Source organism: Stenella coeruleoalba, assembly GCF_951394435.1.
Source record: "Stenella coeruleoalba genome assembly, chromosome: 8".
Lineage (NCBI taxonomy): Eukaryota > Metazoa > Chordata > Mammalia > Artiodactyla > Delphinidae > Stenella > Stenella coeruleoalba.
The window spans coordinates 84,742,665-84,768,225 of NC_137154.1; the positions used below are offsets into that span (position 1 = coordinate 84,742,665).

At 38.8% G+C, this 25,561-nt stretch overlaps 1 protein-coding gene across 2 annotated transcripts in view; it reads left to right on the forward strand.

Moving 5' to 3' along the window:
• The first annotated feature begins 1,039 nt into the window (after nt 1-1,039).
• The window catches only part of DDX10 (DEAD-box helicase 10), a 286,697-nt gene continuing 262,175 nt past the window's right edge, over nt 1,040-25,561 (forward strand). For both annotated transcript variants that reach the window (XM_079930173.1, XM_079930174.1), the window contains exons 1-8: nt 1,040-1,332; nt 9,271-9,331; nt 11,544-11,674; nt 12,723-12,881; nt 13,936-14,056; nt 15,378-15,567; nt 18,474-18,600; nt 21,484-21,646. In XM_079930173.1, the coding sequence (XP_079786299.1) occupies nt 1,147-1,332; nt 9,271-9,331; nt 11,544-11,674; nt 12,723-12,881; nt 13,936-14,056; nt 15,378-15,567; nt 18,474-18,600; nt 21,484-21,646 (1,138 nt within the window). In that variant the 5' untranslated portion in view covers nt 1,040-1,146. The remainder of the gene's footprint in view (nt 1,333-9,270; nt 9,332-11,543; nt 11,675-12,722; nt 12,882-13,935; nt 14,057-15,377; nt 15,568-18,473; nt 18,601-21,483; nt 21,647-25,561) is intronic.

A 25,561-nucleotide genomic window follows, 5' to 3' on the forward strand; every position in this document is an offset into this window, starting at 1 on the left:
ACTTTTATATAACCTCTCCATATTGAGCTTTACTCTCTACCACATCTAGTGATTCTTGAGTGTGGAGATTTTCCAGTTCACCTGCTCCCCCACTCCCTCACCCTCCATCCTCTGTTTAGGGAATGGGCTTGTGGTTTGGGCATTCATCTGGCTTTGTGGGGTTGGAAGGGGAATTTGAGGGTCCAAATACTCTGCATGGGAACTTTGAACTTAATTTCCCTGTTTTCCTTGCCACAACTCTGCCCTCACCCCTCTCTAGTGTATATTTGTGCTCTAGGTAAATGTACCAGAAAAACCAATTCACTGAAAGCCAATTCACTTAAATGGCCAACTTGCAAATAACTTTTAATTCTTTATTTTTACTTATTTTGTCTTCATGATAGCCTTTTAAGGCAATTCAATTTGACCCTGCTCCAGTTCCCTACTGCTGCAGCTACAGTCTGACGGGCTAGAAAAAGGGGAAAACACAGAAGGACATAAGAAGAATACAGAATATTCATTTTTATTCCTACGGAGTTACCCTGCAGCGGACAGAAATCAGAAGTTGTTAACTAGCTGTTTGATTTTGGGGCAAACCATTCGGCTCCCTGGGCTGAAACATGCAAAACGAGGATCACAATTATAATTCACAGATGGGTGTGTGTATATGTGTGTGTGGCGGGGGGGTGGGGCGGTGTGTGTCTGTGTGTGTGTGTGTGTGTGTGTGTGGCGGGGGGTGGAGGGGCGCGCAGTGGTGGTAGCGCCCGGTTCGCGAAGGAAAACCCAGAGCAAAGTTACGGCCTTTAAGTATTAAGTTGTACGACCTCACCATAGTAACAGCAATCAGCACGCATGCGTGTATTTAAAGCGCCGGCGTGCTTTAGGAACCACTCAGCCCCGCCCTCTTCCTCAGATTGCCCGGTTTCCGTTTCCCCCGAGCCTGCTCCGCTCCGCTCTGTGGATTCCGAGTCGCCAATCACCGCCCACTTTTTTCTAGCTGTGAACACCGCGCATGCCCACGTTTCGAAAGCCCGGGGGCGGGCTTGTGGTTTCGCGTATGCGTAGTCGTCCTCTTTCCCCACGCTGGTTCCTCGTCGTCTTAGTGCCGTACGTCCTCCTGGCCTGATCTCGTGTTTGGGCACCGTGTGCGCTGTCGCCACCGCCGCGATGGGTAAAACTTCCGCCTCTCAGGGTCCAGGAGCTCGGCCTGACCCGGTGCGGAGCTTCAATCGTTGGAAGAAGAAACACAGCCACAAGCAGAGCCAAAAAAAACAGTTGAGGAAGCAGCTGAAGAAGCCCGAATGGCAGGTCGAGCGCGAGGTTATCAGCCGCCTCATGCAGAACTTTGAGAAGGTGAGGCCGGCGCCGGGGAGGGGGCGCGGGCCGGCTACGGGGCTACATGTCCCTGCCGCGCTGGGCTGCACAGACGAGGGGGCCGACCTGTCACTGGTACCCTGCCTGGGGAGCAAGCCGTTAGTTCCGGAGAAGGGAGTGGGGTGAGAGGTGCCACCCGGGGCCCTGTTGAGGCCACAGGTGGGCTGCTGGGTGCCACAACCCAGGCCTCCTGACCGTCCAGGCCGCTCTTCTGCTCACCACACTTGTCTTGATAAAATGATGGAAATGCAGTGGTACTTAAGCATAGGGAGATTAATTGCTATAATAGGTATTAGAAATATTCATAAAAATAATACTAACAACAGTAATGGTAAATAATGACACATTTTAAGCCACTCACCATGTGCTTCCCATTAATTATTTGACTTGATCTGAGGCATTGGGTCTTATTTCCATTTTACAGATGAGAACATTGAGGCTCCAAGAGGGTAAGAAACTTGTCTGGAACCTAGACTCATGTCTTTCTGATTCCAAAGCCTTTGCTTTTAATCGTTATGCTAGTCTTGCATCTCTCATCACCATCCTTCCTATGCTTATTTTTTCTACTTGTTTCATGTCCCCATCCAATAATTGCTATAGAAAAGCTGGACTCATGGTCTGTTTCTGGTACCTGCCATCCCACAATGTAGCTGATGTTCCCAGATGAATGTAGTAGTTATCCGGTAGTTATCATTTTCTTTTTTCTTTTTTTTCAATTTTTTGCGTTATGCGGGCCTCTCACTGTTGAGGCCTCTCCCATTGCGGAGCACAGGCCCCGGCCGCGCAGGCTCAGCGGCCATGGCTCACGGGCCTAGCCGCTCCGCGGCATGTGGGATCTTCCCGGACCGGGGCACGAACCCGTGTCCCCTGCATCGGCAGGCGGACTCTCAACCACTGCGCCACCAGGGAAGCCCCTGTAGTTATCATTTTGACTTCTAGATCTCTTCCCAGCTCACGCTTCTTGGGGCTGCCACTACCCCTTCTTTTCCTTCCTCCTAAATTCCACGTCTGTTGGCCTTCACCCACCTCACGTAGCCTTTCAGTGATTGCCCCCTTCTAGTGCAGTGTAATCGGGGATTTAACATATGGAATATATCTGGAATTAAAGTCATCATGTGTCATGCTGGTATAGCTTTTCTTTAAACAACTATTAGATCAAAAGTAAGGTTAGATGGAGCTTAGAGTTTGTTTTGGGCTTTTAAGTTTAGATGATGATTTGATTCTGGCTTTTGGTTGCCCGATGAGTGACTTTGGGCAAGTTACTTTGCTTCTCTTGTCTTTAAAAGGCATAATAATATCTACCTTATAAGTTATGGGCAGTTAGTAAGAATGCATGTAAAGTATTCTGCACAATGCCTGACGCATAAATATTCCATATATAACCTGTTACATTATTACTGCTGCTGTATACACAGCACCTCAAGAAGCCACTGTAAGGTAAATTACTGTCAGATTGCATTTTGGGCCCTTCTTCATCTGACTGGAATTACTTCAGGAGGAGAGCCTCATCCCTTGCTTCTTCTCACTCTGTTCTCTTATCTTGTGTAATCCCAAGGTTTATTCTTGTGACTCTTCCTTCTTGCATTCTACCCAGAGCTCTTCTGAGTTCATATCCTTTTTTTTTTTTTTCTGACTGTGCTGGATGTCTTTATTTGTGTCATAGGATACCTTAAATGCTGCAGATCTAAAACTGAGTTCATTATCTTTGTCTTCTAAATTCACAATCCTGTGTATTATTTCCGTATTGCCACCATGGCAAATTACCACAAATTTGTTGTCTAAAAACAACAGGAATTTGTTCTCTTACAGTTCTGGAAGCCAGAAGTCTGAAATCAATTTCACTGGGCTGAAATCAAGGTGTCAGTGGGGACACACTCCCTCTAGAGGCTCTAGGGGAAATTCTGTTTCTTGCTGCTTCTAGCTTCTGGTGGACGTATTCATTGGCCTGTGGCTGCATTACTCCAGTCTCTGCCTCCATGGACACACTGCCTTCTCTTGTTCTATGTCAAATCTACCTGTATCCTTTTTTTGTAAGGGTACTTTTGATCACATTTAGGGTTTACTCAAATAATTGAGGATAATCTCCCCATCTCAAGATCGTTAGTTACTGTGCAAAGTCTCTTTCGTCATGTAAGATAATATCCACAGTTCCGGAGATTAGGATATGGGCATATTTGGGGACCATTATTTAAGCTACCCCATCCTAGCCCCACCACTTAAGCAGACTGATGAGCTAGAAACCTAGGAGTAATCCTAGAGGCCTCCGTCTTACCACTCTTACATTCAGTTAGTCACAGTGGTGATTAACTCTGCTTCTTAAATTTCTCAAATGCTTCTCCATCGCCAGTGCTATGCCTTAGTTCAGGCTCCATCATCTCTTGCCTGGGTTACTACAGTAGCTATTGCTTGTAACATGGGTCAGCAGACTTTTCCTGTAAAGGACAGGACAGTAAATGGTTTTAGCTTTGCAGGTTGTAAGGGTGGAACTACTCAACTCTGCCATTGTAACACAAAAGCTTGCCATGGAAATACTTAAATGGGCATAGCAAAACTTCAGTTACTAAAACAGGTGGTGGGATTTGTCCCTTAGGCCTTACTGCCTTCTAATCTGTCCTCCATATTTGCTAGAATGTTTATTTCCAAGATGAGATCCAATTGTTTTACTCCTGATTAAAACCCTTCCTTGGCTCACAGTTATTTTCAGAAAAGTGGTCAAACACTTCAATGTGTCAGCGTGTTCTAGTCCAGTGAAAGAGTAAGTTATTTGTGGTCAGGCAGACCTGGTTTAAATCTCACTCAGTTCAGGTGTTGACTCGCCAAATTTCTTTATGTCCCTGTGTCTCAGTTTCTTTATTCAACAGAGATTATTAACCACCCAGAGTGTTGTAAGGCTAAAATGAGGTGATGTATATAAACCAAGTGGTATGTGGTAGGCGCACATGAAAGAACAACCTGCACTTTTGTGAATTGGCCATGCTCCTTGATGCTTCTTGTCCTGGTACTTGATGTTTCCACTGCTTGCAGTGAGCAGTCCCATTTCCCCAACCCTAGGGACACCTACTCATCCTCCAAGATTTACCTCCAGCTTCTCTTCCTGACCTCCCCAGGTAGGGTTAGGGCTGCTGTGTGTCCGTAGCATTTTGTATATGCCTTTATTATAGCAGTCATCAGCAGGCTGTGATGACTGGCTTTAACTTCTTTGTCAACTCTACCACTAGGTCATTGATGATATACCTGCTTTGCTCTCCCCAAAGATGGGTCCCACAGTGCTTGTCCTTGAGAAGACCTTTAGTGTTTAGATGTTTGGTGCACACTGACCTTTTCCAGGTGGCTTTATTCTGCTCGGTAACGTGGGTCCGTTCTTTTTGGTCTCTTGTTTTAATAATAATTATTAACATTTATCAAGCTTTTATACATGTTGATTTGCCATATTCTCACAACAAACAACCCTATGAGATAGTCCCCATTATATAAGTGAGGAAACTTTAAGACACAGCAAGGCTAAATAATTTGCACTACATTAAACAGGAAGTGAAAATGCTATTGATAGTAAGGGGAAAAGTTCTAATCCAGCGGGTATAGGTCTGATGCCAGGGCTCCAGACCACCATGCTTTACTGTGTTGCACAAATGTTTAAATCCCAATCTTTTCACTAAGTTGAAGGAACATTTTTTTTCCTGCTAAGTATTGTTCTGTTTTTTTTTAAGTTTTAGAAATATTTTCTTAAGAAATAAATGCAGTATGGAATCAGTTGCCATGGCTAGCAATACTAGAATACAACCAGAGAAGATTGTATGTAAAAAGGGGCAGACCCTACCATATGGCTCTCAGATGGTAGAATTTGTGCATAGAAGTTTTATTACAGTGGACAGTGCACAGGTGGTTCTCAGTAGCCTCACTGGTGAAATACTGAACAATTTGATTCAGAGACATTTTGGAACATTTTGACAGGTTGTTGTTGAGGCTTAGGTAAAAATCGGTGGAAAAAAAATACCTGTCTGTATCTCAAGGGAGGTGGGATGGGGTTGATACATTTTGACAGATGTAATGCTAGTAAATATGTGCAGTGCTCTGGAGTTAGAGGATGGTGTAATTGGGGAAAAAGGTTGAGTTATTCTATGCAGAGCCCTTTCTGGCCAGATGACTTAGAGAAAGGTTTTTCCACTGGGCACGCTACCCTTCTTCCTGGTGGTTGCAGCCTCAGGCCTGGCTGGTGGTGCTGAAAGTGGGCTGGATTTCAGCTCCCACACCTCAGCCTTACCAGATGCCTTTGGGTAGGACATGAACTGTACAGCAGTTTGTGGTAGCCATGAGTGGAGCCAGTTCTTGAATGATGTGTTCTCCAGGTGGAAAAGATTGGCAAGGACATTGTAGGTGGAGGGAGCAACAAGAGGAGATACAAAAAGATGTGAAAATACATGGTGTTCTTTGAGGGGGACATACTCCTTGGAGTGTGTGTGATATGTGTTCCAAAATTGGCTTCAGATGAGGTTGAAGAAGAGGATTGAAAGTAGACTGAATGGCTTTGGAGGCTGTAGTAGGTAGAATAATGACCTCCTAAAGACGTCAGCATCCTAATCCTCAGACCTGTGAATAAGTTACATGGCAAGGGGTAATTCAGGTTGCTAATCAGCTGACTTTAAAATATGTTGGTTGATCAGGATTATCCAAGTGGACCCAGTGTAATCATCCAAGGGCCCTTAAGTGTGGAGGAGGGAGGCAGAAGAGTCAGTGTCAGAGCACTGTGAAGTGAGAGACTTGACTGTCCATGCTGGCTGGCTTTGAAGATGGGAGGGGGCCATAAGCCAAGGAATGTGGGCAGCCTCTAGAAGCTGGAAAAAGCAAGGAAATGGATTCTCTCCTAAAGTTACCCAAAAGAATGCAGCCCTGCCAACTCCTTGATTTTAGTTGAGTAAGACTGGTTTTGGACTTCTGACTTCCAGAATTGTAAGTAATAAATTTATATTGGTTTAAGCCACTGTTCTTGGTAATTTGTTACAGCAACAGTAGGAAACTTATATAGAGGCTGTCTTTAAAAGCTTTATCTAGAGGCAATGGTGAGTTTCAGGGGACAATTAGAGAATATATCCAAACTGTAAAGGGTCTGGAGGCTAGACTGTTGGTATAGTCTAGATCTTGGGTCCTCTGAGAGGCAGATGCCAAGATGGGGTTAAGTGAATTGGAATTTATTGGGGGAAAGTGTCTGTAAAGGTAAAGGAGAGGGAACAGGAATAGGGAGGGAAAGGAAAGAGGACAGGAGGAGGGGGTAGGAGGCGCGTAGGCTGCAACACTGTTTTCAGAAAGCTGACAGGATGTCCTCAAACCAAAGTTGCGCATAGAGGAATCCCCTGTCCTGCGGGAATGGGTACTGCTGCTGTGCTTGGTCATTGACTGGGTGCAGGCCAGGCAGGCATGGCTTTTTCAGTGGTGGCTCTAGAGCGGTGACAGCTGGCATTTATCAGTCAGCTCTCTTCCCGAAGTGGGAACTCTGGGTGGCTTATTTCTAAGGCCACTGTGTAGGGTGTGTGTTCTAGAGGGGCTGATGGAGAGCTGGGGATTGAAGCTTATGGAGAAATGTTGAACTAGTTGTTTAGTAATGGTTTTCACTTGCTGAATGACTCAAGCTCTCCTCACCTAGGATTCATTTAGATTTTTTATTGTAATCAGCTATGCTATATAGGAACTCTGCTTTCTAATCTGATTTTGGTTTTTCCTTAATCAGAATTTGGTCTGGTGTAATTTGAAGTAGATTGCTTTTCTTCTCTTGATTGCAATAGGTGGAGCATTTTAGGAAGTTTTAAATACTTTTTCCTCCCTGCTTCGGGATGTAAAAGCATCATTCACATTTGTGAAAAAAAGACAGTTGGAAGAAGTATAAGAGAGTGGTTAAGTAATATCCACCCTGTTCTCCTTTCCTCTGCCCCCTCTAACTTTTCTACCAATGCTGGGACGTTCTTAATAAGTACCGTCACTGAAAGATCTGTTCTTTGATTTCAGAAGAATGATGATACAGATTTTTAGAGGTTTTGATTGATAGAGATGTTATGATTTTTCTAAGAGTGATTTTTTTTCTAAGAAAAGAAAAGGATGAAGGGAAGGGGAAAGAGAGTTTTATTTTTTTTGTAGGAACCATAGCCATCTTCTGCTGTGGCTTCCTAGTGTTCCTTGGACTATAATTGACAGTCTTCTAGAACATGGTTGGCAGAATTTTTCTGTGAATATTAAGATAGTGAATATTAAGTTTTGTGGACCAGATGGTCTCTGGCACAACTACATAGACAGTATGTAAATGAATGGTTGTAGTTGTGAATATTAAGATAGTGAATATAAGTTTTGTGGGCCATATGGTCTCTGGCACAACTACATAGACAGTATGTAAATAAATGGTTGTAGTTGTGCTCCAGTAAAACTGTATTTACAAAAACAGGGAAGAAAAGATTGGGCTTGTGGGCCATAGTCTGCTGACCCTTGTTCTAGAAATCAGTGGAGTAAAAAATGTCCTTTTTGTTTCTTTGGTGACCTCTTTCTAAGCGTATAGTGTGCAGTTTTATGTTGTAATGGTTGGTAGAGTACTGGAATAGTTTGTTTCTTCCAGACTTTCCCTTTAGGAGGTTGATAGACTTTAGAAAGATATGCAGTCCTTTGTCTGAGTAGCCCACTTTGCCTGTGGGCTGTATCTATGATGGGGATTAAAGAGTGTGTTGCCCGTCTAGCTCCTGTAAGCATTCTACTTGCTGTGAAAACAGATTTTTAGCTGATAATACCACAAGTGCAGGGTGGACCGCATCTGATTTTATTGTCTGGTTTGGGAGATTACTTACCTCCTAATTTAGGTTCCTTGATAGGACAGGATATTATTTGAATAAAATTTTCTCCTTCTACTGTTCGTACACTGATTCTGCCTCCTCTCCAGTGTTATCTGGAATGAGTTGTAGGGATTAAGGCAATGTTTTAATAATTATGTTTTCATCATTTGAGGCCAGAGAATAACCCTGTCTGGACTACATTAAGAATCTATAGACTGAAATGAAATCCAAGCTGTCATCCCTTTACTGCCTGGAGTGTAATTTTAATAAATGAACCTTACAAATGCAGCTTTCCCCTTTTGTGAATCATGAATAATTTGGCAGCACATTCCCAGATCTGAGTAGTTCCTACTTTCAGCATCTATGATAAAATAATTCTCCTGAGCATCCGAAATGAAATTCAGAAAATTGGGTTTATGCTAATGAAGAACATCAGTGATGAACATTTAGGTAATGTAAAGTTAAAGGGCAAAATGTTACTTTTTGTGACTTCAGCTCATGACAGAGACACTTTCCCTGGTTATTGTTAAATAATACCCCTCCTCCAGTATACCCCCAAACGAGTAGTTGTCAGGTTGCGTTTGAAAGGTTTGTGCTAGCAAGATATATTTCTGCACCTAACTTCAAGTTAGTCTCCAAAGTGTGTAAAGAGAAGTTTTCTCATCGTGGTCTGTGGTTTATAGTCATTTTGCCCTTGACTTCCTAGACTGATATTCTTTGAAGGATGGGATGAAGGGAAATTTTCTTCGTAAAATTGATGTGATGATGACTTATTGTATTGTTAACATTTTAGAGGTGTTCGAAGATATTGAAGGTAGGTGTGTGTGTGTGTGTGTGTGTGTGTGTGTGTGTGTTGAGTGAATGAAGTTTTTTTTTTTAACCAGTTGAAATGGTTACAGAGTTATATTTTTGATGATAGCTTCTTCAAGGCATATTTCTTTTCAGAAGGAATGATAGTTTTTATTTAGAAGTGATGATTGAATTCAATACCGCAGTACCAAGGATGCGCTAGGCAGCACAATGTAGACAAAAATTAGTTTTGTTGTAAAATAAATGAATTATGCAGTATGTTATTTTGCCTTATCTCACATAGTCCCCTTTTACTTTTCAGATAAATGTAAATGAAATTACAAGATTTTCAGATTTCCCCTTGTCCAAAAAAACACTGAAAGGTAGGTTCATGGTGATCTTGGGACATATTGTTGGATTTCTTGATGCTTTTTTTAAATGGAAAAATGTTTAGAGAAAGTTTAACCTGAAAAAAGTCTTATTTTGTTGGACTTAATGAAATTTAAAAGCTTTTGCACAGCAAAGGAAACTATAAACAAGACGAAAAGACAACCCTCAGAATGGGAGAAAATATCTGAAAATGAATCAACGGACAAAGGATTAATCTCCAAAATATATAAACAGCTCAGGCAGCTCAATATTAAAAAAACAAACAACCCAGTCAAAATATGGGCAGAAAACCTAAATAGACATTTCTCCAAAGAAGACATACAGATGGCCAAGGGGCACATGAAAAGCTGCTCAACATCACTAATTATTAGAGAAGTGCAAATCAAAACTACAGTGAGGTATCACTTCACACCGGTTAGAATGGGCATCATCAGAAAATCTACAAACAACAATTGTGAGAGGGTGTGGAGAAAAGGGAACCCTCTTTCACTGTTGGTGGAATGTAAATTGATACAGCCACTATAGAGAACAGTATGGAGGTTCTCTAAAAAACTAAAAATGGAATTACCATATGACCTAGCAGTACCACTACTGGGCACATACCCAGAGAAAACCATAATTCAAAAAGACACATGCAGGGGCTTCCCTGGTGGCGCAGTGGTTGAGAGTCTGCCTGCCGATGCAGGGGACACGGGTTCGTGCCCCGGTCCAGGAAGATCCCACATGCCGTGGAGCGGCTAGGCCCGTGAGCCATGGCCGCTGAGCCTGCGCGTCCGGAGCCTGTGCTCTGCAACGGGAGAGGCCACAACAGTGAGAGGCCCACTTACCGCAACAACAACAACAAAAAAGGGACACATGCACCCCAGTATTCATTGCAGCACTATTTACAATAGCCAGGTCATGGAAACAACCTGAATGCCCATTGACAGACGAACGGATAAAGGTATGGTTCATATATACAATGGTATATTACTCAGCCATAAAAAGGAAAGAAAGTGGGTCATTGATAGAGACGTGGATGGACCTAGAGACTGTCATACAGAGTGAAGTAAGTCAGAAAGAGAAAAACAAATATCATATATTAACACATATATGTGGAACCTAGAAAAATGGTACAGACGAACCAGTTTGCAAGGCAGAAATAGAGACACAGATGTAGAGAACAAACGTATGGACACCAAGCGGGGGAAAGCGGGGGGTGGTGGTGGTGGGATGAATTGGGAGATTGGGATTGACATATATACACTGATATGTATCACATAGATAACTAATAAGAACATGTGGGCTTCTCTGGTGGTGCAGTGGTTGAGGGTCCGCCTGCGGATGCAGGGGACACAGGTTCGTGCCCTGGTCCAGGAGGATCCCACGTGCCGTGGAGTGGCTGGGCCCGTGAACCATGGCCGCTGAGCCTGCGTGTCCGGAGCCTGTGCTCCACAACGGGAGAGGCCACAACAGTGAGAGGCCCGTGTACTGCAAAACAAAAACTAAAACAAAAAAAATCATGCTATATAAAAAAATAAAATTAAAAAAACTCTTATTTTGATATCATGAAAACCTATAACAAGAAACAATATTAATTTATTTAAGCTTTACCAATTTGTCATTCTCATTCTTTCTGGACTGGTTAAAAAACAGTAGTAAAAAACCAAGGTGCCAGGGCCTCTGAATAATTAAAATGTTTAAAATAAGCAAGAGAATAAACAAAAATGTGTCACCTTTTGTATTGATTTGCTAGTGCCACCAGAACAAAATAACACAGACTAGGTGGCTTAAACAACAGAAATTTATTTTCTCATTGTTCTGGAGGTCAGAAGTCTAAGATCAAGGTGCTGGCAGGGGTGGTTTCCTCTGAGGGCCATGATGGAAGGATATGCTCCAGGCCTCTCTCCTTGGCTTACAGATGGTTGCCCTCTGCTGCCTCTCAAAGTAGTTGTCCCTCTGTGTACTCACACCCTAGTGGTTTTTGTGTCCGAATTTTCCCTTATAAAGACATCAGTCAGATTGGATTTGGGCCCACCCTAATGGACTCATTTTAACTTAATCACCTCTTTAATCACCTGTGTCTGAATACAGTCACATTCTAAGTACTGGGGGTTAGGGGTTCAACATATGAATTCTGCGATTGAGGGGGTGCCCAATTCAGCCCATAGTACTGTTCTACAGGGATGCTCTAAAGTGTCATTTTCTTCCTGTCCATACTGGCAGGTTTGCAAGAAGCGCAGTACCGTTTGGTAACTGAGATACAGAAGCAGACCATTGGGTTGGCATTGCGAGGTAAAGATGTCCTTGGAGCTGCCAAAACTGGATCTGGCAAGACTTTGGCTTTCCTTGTTCCAGTAAGTAGTTTTTTCATGTTGGGTCAGATCCTTTGTTATATGATTTTAAAACATTCTGTGCCTAGATAGAAATAACTATGTGAAGAGTTGTTTCATGTTGGGTTTCCCTGGCTAGAATGCAAGCTTTATCAGACTGGTGCCACATCTGTCTTGTTCTCTACTGTATCCCCCATGTCCTAGCACAGCACCTTGCACATGATGGGCACTCAATAACTTACTGAATGAATGAATTATCGTGTGCCGACAAGCCTGAATTCCTGAAGGATGTGGGGGTGGCAGGTTCCAGGGTGGCGGGCTCTCTGCAATGAGCCCGGTGGCATGGCAGGGAAGGCTCTTTCTGTACTCACCCTTGCAAACCTGCCAATCGCATTTATACTTGCCACCTGTTTAGGATAAAGCTAAAAATTGCTCACTTTAAGGAAATTGGGTCATTCATTGAGAATTTTCCAGGACATTGATATCTATCTTTTATAGCAGTAGAACAATAGAGCCTCTTAGGAATTCACTTATATCTGTTATGCAGTTGGTCTCGTAATTTTTAATTCCTGCTAAATAATCAGCTCAGAAAAATCACATTTGATTTTTTGTTCCAAGTGTTAAAAAAACATTTTTCTCTTAAATTCTATTTTTTATAACAACATCTTTCTACAACTAGAAAATTCAGTCACTGTATAACTACGGCAGTTACACAGAGTTTATTTTAATGTGGTTTCTGTTCAGAAAATGGTGACAAATATTTTTCTGAAATCTGTTTTAATGGACTGTGGGCTATACAGACCTTTCACTGATTGTCATCTCATGGCATGTCTCTGGTAGCATCTGCACTGCCATGGGGCTTCTTTTCCTCTATGATTGGGGGAGGATGCTTCTGGTGCATAGAAGAAAAAGAAAAAACAAAGCAAACAGTTTCTTCTTTCTGATTAAGACTCATGACAGGTATACTTTCTGCTTGGAAGGTGCCTTTGATTTGGGGGGGCAAGATTGACTCAGGAGTCAAAAAGTTGCCTCTCTAAAGGACTTATTGAACGTGAATTTGTTCTTTTTTGAGGTGCTGGAAGGCTTGTATCGTCTGCAGTGGACCTCAGCAGATGGGCTGGGGGCTCTGATTATATCACCTACAAGAGAACTGGCCTATCAGACCTTTGAGGTTCTCCGAAAAGTAGGGAAGAATCATGACTTTTCAGCTGGCCTCATCATTGGCGGAAAGGTTTGTCTTTTTGTCCTTGTCCTTCTTTCTTTCCTTCTATAACTTATTTATGTTGGAGCACTGTGGCAGTTGACTGGGAAGAGGTAGAGATATCATCTAAACAGAGGCTGGCCCCTTAGACAGGAGGTGGCAGCATCCTGGTGTGGTCACTATCATCCAGAATATGTTTGTCAGTTTTGCAGGTCCAGAAAATCTGTTTTGTCAGGGTATCTGGATTGATCAGATTCTCTGAGACTAATTAATTCTAATTAGCCTGTAAATCTATTTGTTAATATTCATTGGAAAAGGTACATTTCAGTATGTAGACTAGTTCCTTTCAATAAAGTATCTAGGAGGTTGAATAATTCAGAACATTGCTGGGTCAGCAGCAGAAGAAAGGAAGGTAGAAGGTAGTTTTGAGGAGTGTTTATTTTAGGTTATAGTAAAGCCCACTGCTCCACTTCTCTTTCTTCTGGTTTACCTGGACTACTTGTCTTGGCTAGAGTCTCTTCTAGATTGTGAGGAATTCTTGAATTTATATGCAAATATGCACAAAAAAGGAAGAGTATCACAAGCCCTCACATACTCATGTACCTATCACCCAGCTCTAACAACTAACATTCTGTGGCTCTTCTTTCGAGGAGAGATATTCTAGAATGTGGAGAAGTCAGCTCTTGTTTTCAGTCCATGAAGTGCAGTGAGTGGTGTCAGAGAGCCTGTTCAGTGCCCCTGGGTTCTGACTTAAAAGAATGGGTATAATTCTAGTTTTTAAGTGGGTTCTGGCAGACACAGGAGGAAATAAAGACTTGGAGCAGTCATATATTTTTCTTGGCTTCAAAATCCCAGATAGGATTAAGAATCTAGAGGAGCTCTGAACTCCTTAGGTCTTCACTAAGGACTTTTTTTTAGCCCAGAAATTTGGATGTGCTATAAAAATAGAAGGGAGAAATTACATTTACTTCTAGAGTATTTACATTGCTATGATGAAATGCCACATGCAGATGGCTTGTATAGTTTTGCTACACAGGCTGCTCAGTGATGGGTCTGTGTAATCAAAAGAAACAACTGTTTTCAGGATCTGAAACACGAAGCTGAGAGGATCAATAACATAAATATACTTGTTTGCACACCGGGTCGGCTTCTTCAACACATGGATGAAACGATATGTTTTCATGCTACCAATCTCCAGATGTTAGGTGAGTCTAATATATCTCTAATGAAAAAAATCTCAGGCTTAGGAGTGAGTGCTCATAAATTTTAATGATAGAAATATTTTATTGAATAAATATTGTGACTAAAAATCTGAGAATAACTTGAAGCAATTTTTTGGCATATGGTTCTAAATCCAGAGAGTACAACTCAGACTTTTTTTTTTTAATATCTTTATTGGAGTATAATTGCTTTATAATGTTGTGTTAGTTTCTGCTCTATAACAAAGTGAATCAGCTACATGTATACATATATCCCCATATCCCCTGTCTCTTGAGCCTCCCTCCTACCCTCCCTATCCCACCCCTCGAGGTCGTCACAAAGCATCAAGCTGATCTCCCTGTGCTATGCAGCAGTTTCCCACTAGGCATCCATTTTACATTTGGTAGTGTATATATTTTCAATGCTACTCTCTCACTTTGTCCCAGTTTCCCCTTCCCCTGCCCTGTGTCCTCAAGTTCGTTCTCTACATTTCCACCCTTATTCTTGCCCTGCCACTAGGTTCATCAGTACTGTTTTTTAAGATTCCGTATGTGTGCGTTAGCATACGGTATTTGTTTTTCTTTTTCTGACTTACTTCACTCTGTATGACAGACTCTAGGTCCATCTACCGCATTACAAATAACTCAATTTCATTCCTTTTTATGGATGAGTAATATTCCATTGTATATATGTGCCACATCTTTATCCATTCATTTGTTGATGGGCATTTAGGTTGCTTCCATGTCCTGGCTATTGTCAGTAGTGCTGCAGTGAACATTGTGGTACGTGTAACTTTTTTTTTTTAACATCTTTATTGGAGTATAATTGCTTTACAATGGTGTGTTAGTTTCTGCTTCATGTAACTTTTTGAATTAACTGTTTTCACTGAGACCATTTTTAAATCAAAATAGAAAGAGATAAGCCCTCTTTTCTGTATGAAATTAGACACCTCAGTATTTGACACTGCTAAGAGTTATCTTTTAAGGTACATCTACTTATGATGTTACCTAATGTGTATTTTTTAAAATCAACTTCGGAATAATTCTAGATTTATAGAAAAGTTGCAGTGATAGTTCAGAACGTTCCTCTATATCCTTCCGTCCCTCATTTTCCCCCAGTGTAACATCTTATATAACTTTGGTACCTTTGCCAAAACTAAGTGATTAACATTGGCATATTTATTTAATATACAGACTTTTTTTTGATTTTACCAGTTTTTCCACGAATGTCCTTTTTCTATTCTAGAATCCAGTGCAGAATACCATATTACATTTAGCCTAACGTGTATCTTAAATATTGTTGTTCAACTTGCATCTCTCTTTTTAGTTCTTGATGAAGCAGATAGAATCTTGGATATGGGCTTTGCTGATACCATGAATGCTATTATTGAAAACCTTCCCAAGAAACGTCAGACTTTGCTTTTCTCAGCTACACAAACCAAATCTGTAAAGGACCTTGCACGCTTGAGTTTGAAAAACCCTGAGTATGTTTGGGTTCATGAAAAAGCAAAATACAGGTATGTACTATTTGAAACCATATTTGATTCAATCACAATCAGTGTTCTCTCTTTTTAGATTAAGAATTTGACATTTCAAATTAATACTACTTTTCTAGGAAAGAAAACATTATTTTATATTGTTGATTAAATATGCAAAGCATAGAAAGTATATTGGTAAAAATTATTTAAATTCTCTATGCACCTTTAAATGTGTGACTACTCTAATGCAATATTTTCCAAAATGTGGTGTGGGGAACAAATTCCCCCATAAAATAGGGGTGAGGTGGGGAAATGCATACCTAGATAGATAAATAGCAAATGTTGAGTTAAGGTAAAGCAGTGTTCTTCAAGACTTCTCAGAACCTTTAATATTTTCTTGGACATTGTGATTCTTCAAAGCAGTGGGAGATGAATAAAGCTTTCTGCATTTACTGAAATTATTTTGGTACAGAATCATTCTTTTTAGCTGTATTATGCGGGACTAATGTATTATGCGGGACTAATGTGCTATGGAACACATTTTATCAACTGTATTAATATTTAGCAAAATACCTTTCTGTTTAAAACATTGCAGCAATGTTTTGTGTTGGTCTCACTAAAACTGGAAAGTAAGGTGTGTGTGTCTATGTGACAGTAAAAGGTGTGTGCGTGTGTGTGTGTGAGAGAGAGAGAGAGAGAGAGAGAGAGAGAGAGAGAGGTATAAATGGGTTGGGGGAAATATGTTTTAAAGTGTATTTTGATATTATGACTGCTGGAAGTGTATATATGTTTAGTATGAATCATACGCACATACATGCAGACTGTGGACATACTTGACTTCCAGAAATGTTTTCCAGTGAATTTAAATTGAATCTGTATTGAAGATCTCAATATGGACTCACCTCTACCATCATCTCTATCTTAACTTTCATTTCTTGCTGTGAAATGTTAGTCTAAAAAGAAATATATTGGGAAAACAAATTGGGTTTCTTGGAAAGTCTTTAAATACAGGGGATATGGGCATTGAGGCCCACCTTGACCTTGTTCAACCAATGGATGTCTAGGATTAAAAAAAGCCTGAGAAGAGGCTAGATTCTATGCTTCCAGGTGATCCTAGTGGATAAACTTCGGAGAATCTGAGTTCTGGTAGCTTTGGTTATCAAGAACTCCTTAGGAATGGGATAGCAAGAGATATTTGAGGTACAGTTTCCTCCTTGGCTTACCATTGAGTAGACACTAGTTTTTGTTTGTAAGTTAGTGTCGAGACAGCTCTTGAAATTCTTGGTACAATTAATTTGATAATCTAAAGACTGTCTAGGTCTTTTGATTTTATTCATTGTTCTCTTTGCTCTTTCCTTTCTGCCTGTTTTTGTCTTTACCTGACACTAATTTTTCAATCATTAGGTGGTCTCTAAAGTGTAAATTAATTGTACATATTATCCCTGTTCCCAGTTTCTGTAGATAATAGTTGGTCATTATCTGTAGATCATGGAGTTAGAAAAAAATGAATGCAAAAACTGTTTATTTCATAAATGATTCTAGAAAGTAGTTCCATCATTTGTAAAAAAATGTGACTATCAGAAAACATATTGAAAGACAGGTATTTAGCAACATAATTTACAAAACTGGAGGTTATATGATAATGACTGCAGTACTCTGTAATTTCACATTCACCAGAAGCACTATAAAAAGCAGATGCTATTGTGAATTTTATTTAATATCATTATTGAATTTTCCCCTTTAGCAACTTAACGGTTTGGTTAATATATCCTGAGAGATTATGGTCAAGAATATTTTAAGGCATAAAAGAATATTTACTCTCAAATTACAAAGGACCAGAAAAATCAGGATTGAATCTTTCTGAGTTGTATATCAGAGTATACGTAGAAGAAGTACACCAGTGTGTTTCCTTTATATTTCTATATGTTGCTCTTTTTTTTCCTCTTTATACAAACAGATACACCCACAGGGTTGCCTGTGTGTGCATGAATGTATATATACCTTCACTCTGATAAATGATACCAAATTTTATGTACTATTCTTCTTTGCTTCTTTCACTTAACAGTATGCCCTAGAGATCATACCATAGCACTATATATATATTCCTCATTCCTTTTTTTGCAGTTGCATGATACATTATTGTGTACAGTAGTTCATTACACAAGTTTTCTACTACATATGGGTTGATTTCCATCTTTTTTTTTTTTTTCTTTGTAAATAATACTGTATCTTTTTGTGTTTTTACCAGATTATTTTTTGGAACAGAATCCTTAAAGTAGTTTTATTAGTTCAAAGAGTAAATGCATGTATGTTTCTCTCCAACATTTTTATTATGAGAAATTTCAAACATGCAGCACAATTGAAAGAATTTTGCAGTGAAAACCCTATACGCATCCCTCTGTACATCAACCCATCTTATTTTTGATGCATTTCAAAGTAATTTTCAGATATCTGTACACTTCCCCTAAATATTTCAGTACACATATCACTAACTAGAGTTCAGTATTTGTATAGAGATTTTCTTTTTTGATGTAAGATTTACATACAGTGCGAACAAACGAACAAATTAAGAGTACATTTACTGAGTTTTGATAAATGTGTATGTCTCTGTAACCCAAGGCCCTGCTAAGAAGTAGAACAGTACCATCTGCCCAGCAAGTTCCATCATGCCCTTAAGTTGATCCTTGACCCTACTCTTGCAGAGGTGACCCCTGTTTGCATGTATATTTTTGATACATTATAAGGGATTTTGTATGTATTTTGGTCATGTGTTGTATTCATTTCCTAAGGGACAGTAGAGAGGTTGTTTTTGGGGGTATGTATGTATGTGTGTGTCTGAAAAATTTGCTTGAGAGGCATGCCACTGTTAACATTTGTTTTTTGGTCTGGGTTTCAAAATTACCAACACGGCATATTTTTAACATTTTCCCTCTTATTTCCATAAGCACCCCTGCCACTTTGGAACAGAACTACATAGTCTGTGAGCTGCAGCAAAAAATAAGTGTGCTGTATTCCTTTTTGAGAAGCCACCTGAAGAAGAAAAGTATTGTATTTTTCTCCAGTTGTAAAGAGGTACCTAGTGTTTATTTTTCTTAAGTTATTCGTGTTGAATTGTCCCTTTTAAAATATCAAATTTCTGTTTGAAAATGCTGTTTATCTATTTTAATAAATACAGTGCTAAATGTGGAGGGATTTGTAGATAATGAAAATCTTGGCATCTTCATTTTTAAAGGAACCCATGGATGAGACTGTAAGCTCAATAAGGAAGGGCAGAAACTGTCCGTTTTTACTTCAGTATTGTTAGCACCTAGCACAATACTTAGAACATAGTAGTCCTCAATAAATATTGGTAGAACCAACAATTGAATGGCTAGACTAACTAGAGGTCTTTATAACCTCATGTCTACCTTACCCTCCGTGAATACCGAACTGAATATGCCATTTATTTCCATGCCTCCGTATCTTTGTTCATGCTGATCTCCCTGCATCCCTCCATCCTAATTCTGGAGGAATATTTAATATCCTTTAAGATTAAGGTCAAATGTTGTATCTGAAAGTCCTTTTCTGACACTCCCCAACCCCCTTGTGACAATGAACTGCACCTTCCTCTATCATTCTGTAGTGTTTTGTTTATATCTTTATTTAGTTTATCAGCATTTCTTAAACACTAGTCATATGCTTATAAGTAACGGATTTAGTGATGTATAAGAAAACGTGGTCTTTTCCCTTAAAGAGAAGAAACTGTGGTTGATTTTGTGTGTCACTTTTCTTCTACTGTATTTCAGATTTCCTGATGACATGTAGTTGTTGGTATATAGTAGGTTGATTCTAGATTTATAGCTTTTGCAATAGCTTAGCATGGCAAATATGCAGTGAGTTTTCCTCCAGCTTATGGGGAAGATAAGTAGTGGTCTGTTTTTGGGGGAAAGCACAGAACCTCATTATTTATCCATGTAAAGAATGACTTCAGATTTTTTAGGACTTCTTTTAGATTTTTAGAATTTTATATCTTCTAAAGAAAGGATGTTTTTCGTATCTGTGTACAAGGAAATAATTTTAAGAGTTAATGTTTATAAAGTTTTTATTCTGTAATACTCTGCTTTTCCTCTTCACAGTGGGCAGAGTATACTCTGCCCTTTCTCAAGCTATACTCTTTCTATACCTCTTTAATTCCATGGCTTTAAATGCCATCTGTATTCTAACAACTGCCAAATCTACATCCTAAGCCCTGACTTCTTTTCTGAGCCCCAAACTTGTTTATCCACTTGACTACTAGATATTTCCAGTTGGGTGTCTAAAGGGCATCTTAAATTTAACATAGGAAAAGCAGTTTTAAGATTTCCTATCCCTAAGTTCTGCTCCCTCTAACTCTTCCGCATCTCATTAAATGACGGAATCCTTAATTCTTGCTTGTCTTCAACTCATATTCAATCTGTTGACAGTTCTCATTAGTTTTACCACTTCTCACCACCCATCATGTTACAGTGCAGTTTAAACCGTGCTTAACTTTCTCTTAGCCTCTTGGTTGATCTTCCATTTTAATAGTTCTTCAATTTCCATATATGCTCTTCTGAGATTGGGTTGCCTGAGAGTACATCTGTGGTCTGGTCTGTGGGCTCTCCTTTCTCATCTCCGCTTTCATGTTAGCCCTTTTAAAAACTTTACAAAGGAAAGGCAGGAGTGCCTCTATCCCTAGTCTTACTGGGGCATTGTCTCAGGATCAGAGAACCTTCCTAGCACTAGAATATTGTTTGAGAAAGTGAATAACTTTAATTTTGGAGTAACAAGTCATTTTGCAATTTAGGTGGTTTCCCATTCTTTACTTTCAACAAAATACGAAGGAAGACTTAATGGAGTTATTAGCTGATAAAATTATTTGTAATTTATCATCATGTTTCTGACATATTTTATAGGAGTTCAAAAAGTTAAGGTCCCTTCCAGTCCATTTTCTATATTTTCATGAAGAGATTTTCTTAACACCTGTGTTAGAGAAATAGGAATAAAATGATGCTGTACTCTGCCTCAGTATAGCAACCAGTGGTATTCATTTATAAGTACGTAAACTAAAGAAAAATAAAACTAAAGCAACAGCTCTATCTTGTCTCATGTATTAAGAGAGATATTTATAATAGAATTTTATTTTTTATGTTTAACAGTTTTTTAAATCAAATTTTAACATTTTTTTGTTTCGGCCAGTTCTGTACTAATAATTATAATAGTACCTGAGTCTGAGAACTTTTAATGCAGCTTTACGGCTACAGGAAATTAAAGTTAAAACTTACATATACATAGTTTTGTTGTAGAAAATCACAAATTGTGATAAAGTGATCAATAAGAGACTTTCGAGCATAAAACAAGATAAAATTCTGTGAGGTCAGGAAATAGAAATATGAATTCAAGGAAGAAAAGAAATGATGTAAAATTTTTCTGTTAAGGAAGAGGTTCCTCACATTTTGTTAGTAATCTTCCTTTTTTAAAGACTTTGTTTTAGAGCAGTCTTAGGTTCGCAGCAAAATTGACGGGTCCTGCCCCACACATGTGTAGCCTTCCCCATTATTTTTAAATAACTGGTGGTGGATATCATGTTGCTGTGCTATTTAGAATCAATTGGATACATTTATAAGAGGTAAGTCTTTATTTTAAAATATATTTAAATATACCAGAAATTATATTCTTTGCAACCACTTAAATTTGGAAAAATGTCAGATACTAACTTAAAAGTGTAAGGAGGGCACATTTTTTTCAAAATTCTTTTAGGAAATAATGTGAGCAAAAATGTTCAAAGACCACAGCTTTGTTTGAAGACCACAGCTCTAGACTACATTTCCCTTTCTGTGCTCTGTACTTTAATTGATGAACCTGTGCTCTGTAATGCATTTTTCTGTTCATCTTGCAAGCTTACTTCCTGCTGCTACCCAGAAGTCCTACCAAAATCATTTTTCTGTAAATGCCTAGGTTCAGTATCTGTACCGAGTATTCTGCCGGCTACGTCCTGGCATTTCTATCCTTGCCCTGCATGGTCGACAGCAGCAGATGAGAAGAATGGAAGTCTATGATGAATTTGTTGGCAAGAGAGCTGCAGTACTCTTTGCTACTGATCTTGCAGCCAGGGGGCTGGGTAAGAAAACTTCTTTTGAGAAAATGTTCTGTGATCATGGGCTTATAAATGGGTGTATTCCAGTAATTCAAATAGTTTGACTCAAATAATTGGGCTTTCTTATTTTATAAAAGAAAATTAAGTAAATTGATAACTGGGATGACTAACACTAAGGATATGTCAGTGAAACTTTTTGTAATGTCTTCATCTTTTGTGCTCTTATTGTTTCATGATAATAATTACATCATAGAATCCGAGGAGTCTACAGGATCAAAGGAGAATTAAAAATTTAAAGATGTGAAAAAAAATTGTTTCTTTGAAAATTGGAAACTTTGACAAATACTATAATTTACTTAACAAGAAAAATCAATGAAGTACATCTTTTCTCCAACCATTCTAATTTTTATTTTAAAATCGTTACATTTAATGTGTTTAAACTTTCAAAAAGCCATTATAATATCATACAACTGATGGCTTTGTGGGGGTGGGATGGGGTATGGAAGTAATTACAGAGGATATAGAGGCAAGAACAAAAGATAAGGATAAATAAGTGGTAATTTGAATTCTTCAAACACCTAATTTTATTACATTAATTATTATGGTAAATTTTAAACATACACAGAGATTGAGTCTAAAGTACCCTCATATACATATTACCCAGTTCGAGCAGTTATCTTTCTCATGACCACCCACTTAGCTCCCCGTCTTCCATCCCTCTGGGAGTATTTTAAAGCATATCTCAGTCATCATAAAGTTCATTCCCATGTGACTAGCAGCAGTAGTTAAGTATGAATATTTTTAAAGCTCTCTAGGTTATTTTCTCAGCTCCACAGTAACTCATTCCAACTACCCTCCCCCACCCCCTGCTCCTCATCACTGTTTTGAAACATTTTAGTTATGTTTTTATCTACTTATATTACACTCTGATACCACCCTTCCCCTCCCGATTTTTGAACCTAAAATAGTTTAGGTCAAAATAAGCAATTAATTATATTGCATATATAACATGTATTCTGTATATTGATATATCACAATGAACAGATATTACTGTTTTGTCATATTTTCCTTGCAGTTTGTTAAAGAAACCAAATATTTAGTAGATGTAGTTGAAATCCTTTTTGTACCCTTTCCCAGTCTCACTATTTTCCCTCTCCTCCTTTCCATAGACATGTTTACTGTCATATAGTTGGTAGGTAACCTTTTAATTGAAGGCTCTTCACTTCTTGTCTGTGATAGAATTCAGGGTGTCTGTGAACTTAGATGGGGAAAAAATTACACATATTCACTAACCTTTAACTGAGATTTAGCATTTCCTTCAATTATAAATGTAAGCAGCGAACTGTTGTGGTAGTACTTATAACTTTGTCATCAATTGAAAATCATAGATATTTTCATTTTACATTACAGTTTCTGTAGATATCTTGGAATATTATTTACACTTAGTACTATTTTGATATTATGGTAGTTATTAGATATACAGCTAGGTTGTGTTATTTAATATGTTAGTAAATAAGCATATACATTGCTATATAAAAAAGTCAATAAAAATGTTTATTTCATTATAATTGCTTTCTCTTATAATCCTATATGTTTTACTTTATGCATTTAAAAAATATTCTGAAAAGGGGTTCATAGGTTTTAACTGTGGCACAAAAAATGTCAAGAATCTCTTTTCTAGTTTATTTTAAAAAGATTATATGAATGTATTCATGAGCAATATATAGTATTATCTTATGTGTTTATGAAGTGTATAAAATAATATTATACATACCAGTCTGTGACTTGCTTTCCAAGGCTTTCCATGTCAGTGTATAAAGTTCCAGTGTATTTATGTAGTGTATCTCATAGTATGTCCAGGAATTTCTTTAGAGTACACCAGTATCTTTTTTAAACTTGAGTCTTAATTTTTCTCAGTTTTATTTCTTAATGAATAATATGCGATATGGGTAAAAACGAGTTATGAGACATAGCAAGCCGTACTCTACCCCTCCTCACTCTCCAGAAGCCATTATTTCTCTTGGTATTTAGCTTCATATTTCTAAGTACATTTCTTATATCAAGTTAATGATTGAGTTAAAATTAGTTTTGTGTTTCCTGTTCTAACTTTCCTCAGATGTTCCAGCAGATGTCACATCCCTAGTTTCCTAATAGTTCAAACACAGTCTGTTTCTTTTTCCCTTGGGATCTCCTTGTTGCAGCCTTTTAAAAGTCTTCAGCTCTTATCTGGACTGGTTGCTCCATAAGCCTGATGCATGTTTGTCATCGTGAGACTTTTCATTTGGGTCTTCATTGCTGTACATGGTCTTTCTGTAGTTGTGGCAAATGGGGGCTACTTTTCGTTGCAGTGCACGAACTTCTCACTGTGGTGGCATCTGCAGAGCACAGGCTCTAGGCGCACAGGCTTCAGTAGTTGTGGCTCGCGGGCTTAGTTGCTCCGCAGCATGTGGGATCTTCTCAGACCAGGGATTGAACCCTTGTCCCCTGCATTGGCAGGCGGATTCTTAACCACTGCGCCACCAGGGAAGTCCCCTTCCTCTTTCTTGATTTATTGTTATTATTGTTTTTTAAACTAAAGCTCATTCTTTAATAGCTTCCGAAGTAAGAGTGCATGGGAGGTACATTTTTTGAATTGTTGCATATCTGATAATGTCCTATTCTTGAATGATAGTTGTATTGAGAATAGAAATCTAGGTTGAAATAATTTTCTCTTAGAATTTTGCAGATAGTGCTCCATTGTCTTACGGTAGTCAGTATTATGTTGAAAAGACCTTTGCCTTTCTGATTCTGTTTTTTGTAGCCCCCTTTTCTTTTTCTGGCTGTTCTTAGTGTTTTCTGTTTATCTATGGAGTCCTGAAATTTTATGATAATGTGCCTTAGTGTGAGGTCCCATTTGTTGTATAGGCGCATTCAGTATATTTTTTCAATCTAGACCAGCAGTGTTCAATAGAATTTTCTTTGATCACTGAAATGTTCTGTGTCTGCACTGTCTAATACTATAGCTGCTAGCTACACGTGACAGTTGACCACTTAAAATGTGTCCAGTGCAATGAGGAAAGATTGAGTTATTAATTCTATTAAATTTTAAACTTGAATACCTTCTGTATTGAGCAGCACACAATAGGGACTCATGTCTTTCAGTTGCAGGAAATATACTTCTGAATTGCTTCTTTGGTGATTTGATTAAATAAATATTCAATATTTGTTTTGAGTATGTAATTACTGCTTACTAATGGGAAATTTGTGTACTTAGCTTGTTTCCTTTCTCATACCTTTTTTATAACATTTTCCCATTCCCCCCTTATTTTCTCTTTCTGGAAGAGTATTTGACCTCTTTGATCAATCCTCTAGTTTTCCTGTTTCTTCTGTTGCCATTTCATTGTCTTTTTCTTGTTATTTCTGGGGGATTTCTTGATTTTATATTTCAACTTTTCTGATTAAAATTTTAATGAAGTACCAAGAGTTCCTTTTTTATAGCCTCTTACTCTTATTTGATGGATGCCGTGTTTTAGCTCTCTGACGATATTAGGTTAAAGTTCTCTTCACATTGTTTCTGTTTCTGTTGAGTTTCATTTTTACTCTTTTATCTGTCTTTTCATTTTTGAGACTTTTCTCGATTGTCTGCAATTGACAGTCTTTTATTATATGTAACAGTGAGGCATCAAGAAGCTTATTTGAAGTGATTTGTATGTGGATGAGGCTTGTTGACTAACGGCCTTCATTGCGAGGGGATTTAGACGGAGTTGGTCATCTTGTGGAGGACCAGGATGTCAAAGTGTATTCTTTTTGAACATTCAGTCTCTCCAGATAAGAATACTTCAACCTCTTGAGCAGAAGGATTAAGCTTGCTGCTGGCTCTCTAGAAGCCTAGCAAGGAAGTAGACATAGAGGGCTCCCAGTCAGCATTCAGACTTACACTCAGTACCCCTGTTTTCACTC